This window comes from Hyperoodon ampullatus, assembly GCF_949752795.1.
Source record: "Hyperoodon ampullatus genome assembly, chromosome: 2".
NCBI classification, from domain to species: Eukaryota; Metazoa; Chordata; class Mammalia; order Artiodactyla; family Ziphiidae; genus Hyperoodon; species Hyperoodon ampullatus.
In genome coordinates this window covers 61,545,995-61,554,790 of record NC_136915.1, presented here as the reverse complement: position 1 = coordinate 61,554,790, position 8,796 = coordinate 61,545,995, and the positions used below count along the sequence as shown (strand labels likewise).

Here is an 8,796-nt window from a genome sequence, read left to right as displayed (position 1 = left end):
CCACAATAAATTCAAACCCCCTCTTCAGCCCGTTAAACGCACTTACTTGAGCGAAGTAATTTCCAAGACACAAGGCCAACACCGGCAACGGGAAGGGCCCCTCGTTCCTCCTGCCCCAGACGCTGGCGGTGACGACATCCGAGCCGCGCCGCCGAGAGCGAAGGCCCGGCGCACGGAGCGCGCGCTCCCGACAGGGCTGGGCGGCTCCGCGGCGCCACCTTTAAGCGTCACTGGCGGGGCTCTGCTTCTAAACACCCGGGTTTGAACATGTCGCGGCTGAAGGGAGTAGCTGGGCGGGATCCCCGAGCGGGGTTCCGAGCTGAGAGGAGAGACTGGGGTGCCTCCGTACCCCAGGGGCTATTAAAGGCGGCGAGGAAGAGCGGGCAGTTAAACCTGTCGGGCCGCAACCTCAGTGAAGGTAAGATCCAGGGGTACGACCCGATTGTGCGACCTGGCAGAAAGCACTTGCCCCACGTAGCCTCCCTTTCCTCTGGCCTGGGTTTGGCCGCCTTTGGCCCAGGCTCCTAGCCAGGATCCCGGTGCTCGAATTCAGGCACTCATAACATTTCCACTGGTTCGGTCAGCTCGTTCGTTTCCTCCTTTCGCTCCAGGAGTGTCTGGTGCAGGGAATGTGCTGGGAATACGGTCAAAATTTAAACGGGGCGCTTTCTGGGATTCCTACATTCTGTGGAATAAACAACATAATGTTTGACTAAATTAGCTATCAAGTGATGGGCACATGCTTTGTTTCTTTGGCCCTCTGTTCCTCCTCTTAATTTAATCACTTAGGGCAGTTATCAGCGCTAAAATTATGTATTTTTATCTGCTCCTTTGTGAACTTAGAGTGAATGCCACTGTTCTCTATCAAGACCCTTTTCTGTTTGCAACTGGACAGAATCCTAAATACAAGGAATAATGAACATAATCCTAAATTGAAGATCAAGGTGGATGCCATACAGAGTGAATTTGGGGCCATCCTGAAAATCTAGTAAAGATAAAAAGCACAAATCTGGACACCATGAATGAATAATAGCCAGATGCTCTTCTGATTTTCTGTTGTATATGGGAGGGAGTGGGAAGTAGGGAGAGAGAGATTATGGCATTCCTCCCGTTTTCCTCTACTTATATTTAGGTTTAAGGCTACCTGGGATTAAAAGCTTCCATTTCCTTGTAATGATTGCTTTTTTTATTGTGCCATGTATAGAGTTGACCGTGCAGACAAATACTTGCTGAATGAATGAAAGGGTATATGACAAAATCTCTGCTCTACGTAGAAAAGCTTTTAATCAATGGGGACATTAGTATTCTAAAACTACAGATGTGCATATACACTTGCTTTTTCCAAAGCCTGGAACTTTCTATGTGATACCTGACTAGGGTTCACTCTGCTTCCTGTAGGACTCTGCTCAGATAGGCCCTTCCTAACTACCCTATCTAAATACCATTGCTAACATGTATTCTCTGTTTTTTTAATAACATTTATTACTATCAGAATTTATATTATGTATTTATTTGTTTATTGTCTTCTCTCCTCCGCTAGAGTATTAGTTGTATGTGGTCAAGAAGCTTTGTTTTATTAATTGTTGTGTCCCTAGCACTCAAAATAGTGCTTAGTACATAGTAGATTCTTATTAAACATTTGTGGAAGGAATAAGTAAATGAATGAGTACTCCCAAATACTAAGTGTATGCTGGAATGTACTTATTGATTGGATCCAGATGGTTTAGTCTATTAAAGTTTCAGGGAGCAAATGAATTTTGACTCCTAGCTTCATGATGACATGGATCAGGGCTGTTTAGGTCATTATTGTATAAACAAAGCCTAACATAATATCTGGCACATACTAGGTACTCAGCAAATTATGTTGAAGGTACAATATTTCATAAGAGACAAAAGATGTAAATGGAAGAGGCACATGGTATCTATAGCTTATATATAAAAAAGGAATTCTTGTTATCATAGTATAAAAGGTGTTTTTTTATCTAGTTGTAGCCTTCAACTTCATCTGTTGTCTCTCAGCCTTTGATATCCAAACTGCTGTAATTCTGAACTATTTGTAGTCCAGTATGGGGCCATGTTTCTTATCTCCATATCTTTGCTCATGTAACTTTCAAATGCTTAATCTCCCTGTGTTTTATTTTCTCATTTATAATGTGATAGTAGGAATAGGACCTACTAAGGTTTAAATGAGATTATACACAAAAAAGGCCTGGTACATAAAAAGTACATGGTAAAAATTGACCATTGCTATTACTGTTGCAATAGCCTCCTAAGTGGTTTTCTGAATTTCTTGTCTTAAATCTCACCCTCTAAATCAGTGTCATTACCAAGAATTATCTTTCCAAAACAAAGATCTTACTATGTCATTCACATTTAATGACTCCCAGTAGCCCACAAGATTCAGCATAAAGTTCTTAGTACAACAAACAAAAAAAGTCTTTTGAAATCTTGCCCCTAAGTGTCTACAATAAAGCCTCCTGTCTCTTTTCGGAATCCTATACTTTAACAGCAACAACAATAGCAAATCGTTTTTCCCCCCGAGCAACCGTACTTTAAGGTTTTTTTAGAACAGTTTTAGGATTCCAGAAAGTTGAACAGACAGTACAGAGAGTTCTCATATACCCTCTCTCCCCAGCTCATAGTTTCCCCTATTATTAACATCTTGCATTATGTGGTACATTTGTTACAATTGATCAGCCAATATTGATATGTCATTATTAATTAAAGTCCATTATTTACGTTACTGTTCACTCTTAGTCTTATACAGTTCTATGAGTTTTGACAAATGCATGTCATGTATCTACCATTCCAGTATCATATAGAATATTTTCAGTGCCCTAAAAATCACCTGAGCCCTACCTATTTATTCCTTACCGTGCTTCTCCAGAAGCCCTGGCAGCCACTCATCTTTTTTTTTTTTTTTTTAATAAATTTATTTATTTATTTATTTAATTTTGGGTGTGTTGGGTCTTCGATGCTGCGCGCGGGCTTTCTCTAGTTGTGGAGAGCGGGGGCTACTCTTCGTTGTGGTGTGAGGGCTTCTGATCTCAGTGGCTTCTCTTGTTGTGGAGCATAGGCTCTAGATGCATGGGCTTCAGTAGTTGTGGCTCGCAGGCTCTAGAGCTGAGGCTCAGTAGTTGTGGTGCGTGGGCTTAGTTGCTCCGCGGCATGTGCACTCTTCCTGGGCAAGGCTCGAACCCGTGTCCCCTGCATTGGCAGGCTGATTCTTAACCACTGCACCACCAGGGAAGTCCCAGCCCCTCATCTTTTTACTCTTTCTATGGTTTTGCCTTTTCCAACATGTCATATAATTGGAATCATACAGTATGTAGCTTTTTCAGGCTGCCCTTTTTCACTAAGTAATGTGCATTTAAGGTTCCTCCATGTCTTTCCATGGCTTGATAGCTCATTTCATTTAACACTGAATGATATTCTATGGTATGGATGTACCATTTTATTTATCCATTCACCTTTCGAAGGACATTTTGGTTGCTTCCAGTTTTTGGCAATTATGAATGAAGCTGCTGTTTGTGTTCAGGTTTTTGCGTGGACATGAGTTTTCAATTCATTTGGGTACAAACCTAGGAGTGCCTTTGTTTTGCTTTTTGGAGCTTTCTGGAATTTTTTTTTTCCCTGAATATTTTTGATCTGCAGTTGGTTGAATATGCACATGCGGAACCCAAGGATACAGAGGGCGGACTGTATACTCCAGGTCTTTCTTTCGTCCTTTATATTTATATGATTATATAAACGTATTTGTAAAGTGCAGTCATGTCAATTGTTTCTAAATTGGAAAAAGAGAACCTAGCCTTTAATTTTGGTGTATATAACAAAAAGCAGTTAAAATTCTGTTGATTCTTTTTTTTTAAGAGCAAATGTGGATTTTTATTTTGAAAGAAATCATAATACATTTTTAAAAAATTTAAAGCTAACAAATACCAAAAACATTCCAATTTTCAGAAAGGACAATATATATTTTTTACTAACTACCTAACAGCTATATACAGGGCATGATTTCTATAATGCTTTCTTTCCTACATTTTTGACATCAAATTCTTTAGTCACTTCTTCATATGACAGTGGTTTTGCAATATCATTTTCTGTTGTAAGAATGGAAAGGTAATTCAGCCCTTCCTGTAGCATGGTTGCTATAATCTTTTTTTCCTTTAATCACAGCATTTAATCTGTTTACATTTAATATAATTATTGATACATTTGAGTTTAAATCTATATTATTTTCATTCTTTCCATTTTGTTACTTTTTTCTTGTTTTATTTTGGTTTAATTTTTTAAAAATTTTTATTGGAGTATAGTTGATTTACAATGTTGTGTTAGTTTCAGGTGTACAGCAAAGTGAATCTGTTATACATATACATATATCCACTCTTTTTTAGATTCTTTTCCCATATAGGCTATTACAGAGTACTGAGTAGAGTTCCCTGTGCTATACAGTAGGTCCTTATTATTTAGTTATCTATTTTGTATATAATAGTGTGTATATGTCAATCCCAATCTTCCAATTTATCCCTCCCCACCAAAATTCTATTGATTCTTATTCTTAAGTGTTGGCCTCCTGAAATGGATTCTTCTTAATGCGGTCACTTCTAAGAGCTGTGAGGCATTTTATTAACTAGATGGGGTTGTTAACTGGTACCCGTACAGTGCAGATAAATATTTACCTGTAACTGAAATCTGTGTACTCTTGAGGGTTTTTAGATACGCTTTCTTTTCTAGTTCCTTTGCAAAAGAACTAGGTCCTAGTTCTTTTGTAAAAATACTATTTATTATTTTCCTCTTTATATAACCAATATGTCTACTATAGAAAAAGTAGAATCTATATACAGCATAAAAAATGAAAATAACCATCTACGGTTATCACTGTTGATATTTTGGAGGTTTTTCTTTTATAGTTTTTTTTGTGTGTGTGTGTGAATATATTTAATTTACTTTCTGTTTTTTATTTTTAACAAATTTGTAATTGTACTGAGTTCTGCTTTTTTGACTTCTATTTGTACATTTTTCAGGGACACTTGAAAAATAGTCATTAAAATAATCAGATAATAGTCTGTCTTATGAATATTGTGATTAATTTAAATATCCAAATATTGTTGGCAGTTTTAGAGTCATCATTCTGAGTGTCAGTTCTATAAGTTACTTAGAAAGGTATACCCAAACAAAATAACTAATAATAACAAACTTCAAAGAAGAACATTAGAAATATTCTGGAAATTTTAAGTGACAGCTGTTTTTATGAGCAGCAGTGTGGGAATATATTATCTTTTGTTCAATATAGATATTGCAGCTCTTTTTCATTGGACCAGATAAAATGAAATTAGAATTGTAAAGGAGATATTGATTGTTGCCTCGTGCTTGCATGACCATGGCAGAACAGTAGTGTAGGAATGTTTTTGAGTGACTCATCAAAAACTCAGTGAAAGTAAGAGGGGCCAGTGTTTGGAACAAAAGAATGCTGGGAAACCACACTATTGAAGTGACAAGAACATTGATAAGTGGATAATTTATTAAATAAGCCAATTAAATTAGTTTGGAAACCATATTATTTGAAAGAGAAATATGGGTGTAAGGCTATCATTCCTTATCTTGAAGAGAGCAGTTTGGTTAGTTTCTGTTTGTGGAATTAAGTAAATAGGTCTAGGGCTTCTAGGCCTCAAGATGTCATGTTGTCTGTTTTAGGGTAATGAAAATTTGCCATGTTCAGTTTGTACAGTTTGTTGTGACAGGATAAAAAGTGTAACACAAACCATATGTTTACTAAGATTTTAAATAACCATCCTTAAATCTGTATTAACCATGTTCTGCTTTACTATTTAGCTTAACTCTGTATTTTGACTCCTGATTGTCTTAATGGAATTTACTGTTATATTCTAAAAAGCTAATGAGAATTAACCAAAGTATCGGTTTTATAACAAATAATTCCAGAAAGATATGCTTCCAGGTGAGTAGATCATCAAAACAAGCTAATTCTTTTTTTTTTTTTTTTTTTTTTTTTGCTGTACGCGGGCCTCTCACTGTTGTGGCCTCTCCCGTTGCGGAGCACAGGCTCCGGACGCACAGGCTCAGCGGCCATGGTTCATGGGCCCAGCCGCTCCGCGGCATGTGGGATCCTCCCGGGCCGGGGCACGAACCTGTGTCCCCTGCATCGGCAGGCGGACCCTCAACCACTGCGCCACCAGGGAAGCCCAAAAAACAAGCTAATTCTTAAACAGTTCTTAGAAATGAAAACACGAGAAAAGTGCCTTAATCCATATGTAATTGTAAAATCTGAGGTGAACATTTAATTTTTAGTATACTGAAATCCAGGGGAGTCTACTTGTTTAGATTATAAAACAAGGACCTTGACAGTTAATTGAAAATCCCATTCCTATTTCTTGATATGTTGATATATTTCTGAATGTTAGTATTTTAACCTGTTGGGATGTGTATCCCAAGTTATCACCAAAGCCAAAGTTTATTTAATAAATTAGTGCAAATTTAAACTTACCCCTATATTAATATCATGTTCACTCACTTGCATTTTAATATGTTTTCTTGAGTAGAAGAGAAAAAATACAGGCTGGGAAGAATGGAATTATAGTTTCAGTGAGGCTTGTCTTCACTATAAAACTGAATGTACCCTCAAGTTAATGTAATAAATTCAAGCATGTTTTTCTCTTAAAGTGATTAGTAAACATGTTTCCTTTTTATATGTTTAACATTGTTTCACTTTTTTCTTACAGTATCCTGGACTTCAGGAAAGAAGTGTTCTCTTCATGCATTCTAAAATAACAATGGTTCAGGTGTTCTAAACCACAAAGATACATTCCTTTGAATCAACCTAAAGCTGCAACTGAGTTAATGCCTTCCATATAACCTTTTAATTTTACTTTGGGGTGTGTGTGTGTGTGTGTGTGTGTGTGTGTGTGTGTGTGTGTGTGTGTGTGTGTGTGTGTTAAACTTTAAAGATAGCCTCAAAGTGGCACTATAATATTATGATTTATCAATTTGGAATTCTTTGTTTAATTTAATGAGGCCATTGGTAGCCATACATAAACTACTGTGGAGAAAATTGGAATGTTTACCAATGAGCTTTCCCGGATCCTTTACAGAGTGACTTGATCTATTGGTTTATTCTTTTAAAGTGCTCATAATTGGGTAGACAGTTTAGTAAATGGCATTTGTAAGATAAACTATTATCAGAATATTACCCTGCATCTAGCAAAAGCCTTTTTGTGCTACTGTTATTGGATTCTAGCATTTAAGTGACAGTAGGGCCCTCTCATTTAATCAACGAGGAAACTGGGGACCAGAGATACTAGGTTACTGGCCAGTTTGATTAGTTATACAGTTTAAACCAGAGCCTTAGGTCCCTGACTCTTTGGTCAGTGGTATGTCCATGATGCTATACTGTGTATCATAGTTGAATATATTTACAATCTTTTAGAAGATGGTAATCAACTTAGACTAAATATAGACTTTAATGGGTATGATTTTCTGACTTAAGTAAACAGTTATTATTGTATACTGTGCATGATCATTATATTTATGAAACTGTCCAAAGGAGTCCAAAAATTTTTTTAAATCTCATGATTTATTGCTCCTATAGTTTACTGGCTACACATTCTTTTATTCAGCCATGTAAACACCATTTTAGATGTGTTTTTTATTTCTTCTCTGTTTCTTCACCTACCCACTTGTATCTTCCTCAAATTAGACAGTTCTCTGCTGTCAACCCATTTGTGACTCCCTATTTCTGTAATTAGCTGTTGTCAATGGAAGAAGGAATGAATTGCCAAAAAAAAAAATGTAAAGAAATCGTTTTTCAGTGTTTGTTAAGGGTCATGCCATCCCTTGTGGAAGTCTCTAGTCACATATGGCTATTTAAATTTTAATTAACCAAAATTAAATAAAATTAAAAATCAAGTTCTTCAGTCACTTTAGCCACATTATAAGTGCTCATTGGCCATATGCAGCTAGTTGCTACCATATGGAATAGGGCAGATACAGGATATTTCCATCATTGCAGAAAGTTCTGTTGGGTAATGCTGCTTAAGGGTATTATCTACCCCGTGAGAAACATATATATGTATATGTATACATATATATGTATGTATGTATGTATACATATATATACACATACACATATATACACTTTAATTTTTTTATTCATTCACATATATACATATGTGTACATATGCATTCATAAGATTGTCTTGATATATTACATCATCTATATTTTAAAAATTTTCACTCTTTATCTTTAGTTATCTTTATTGGGGTATAATTTACAAACAGTATGTACATTCATTTTAAGTGTACAGTTTAATGAGTTTTGACAAATATATACAGTTGTGTAACCTTTACCAAAATCAAGATAAAGAACATTTCCAGTACTTGAAAAGTTCCCCTTGCTGTCAGTCTACCCCCACTGCTAGCTCCATGGAACCAGTGGTCTGCTTTTTGTCTGTATAGATTAGCCTCTTCTAGAATTTAGTTCAAATAGAATTATACATTTGCAAATTTTCCGTGTTAGGCTTCTTTTGCTTAGTATAACGTTTTTTGAGGGTCATCCATATTGTTTACAGAAGTAGTTCCTTTTTATTGTTGAACAGTAATATTCCATTGTATGTATGTATTTCAGTTTGTTTATCCATTTACCTGTTGAGTTGGGTTTAGCTTTTGGCTATTATGAATAAAACTGCTTATGAGTTTTCAAGTACAGTCTTTGTGTAGACATATGTTATCATTTCTGTTGAGTTAAATACCTGAGAGTGGAATCGCTGGACATATAATAATACA

At 36.3% G+C, this 8,796-nt stretch overlaps 1 protein-coding gene across 2 annotated transcripts in view; it reads left to right on the top strand.

Annotated features, from left to right (window-relative positions):
* Window positions 1-267: 267 nt before the first annotated feature.
* Window positions 268-8,796, top strand: part of LRRC40 (leucine rich repeat containing 40) — a gene marked incomplete at both ends in the record, with an annotated part of 50,527 nt that continues 41,998 nt past the window's right edge. The window contains one exon of one of the 2 annotated variants that reach the window (XM_079727454.1): window positions 268-418. In XM_079727454.1, the coding sequence (XP_079583580.1) occupies window positions 268-418 (151 nt within the window). Of the gene's footprint in view, window positions 475-8,796 lie in introns of both variants that reach the window. The other variant, XM_079727453.1, reaches the window with a different exon arrangement.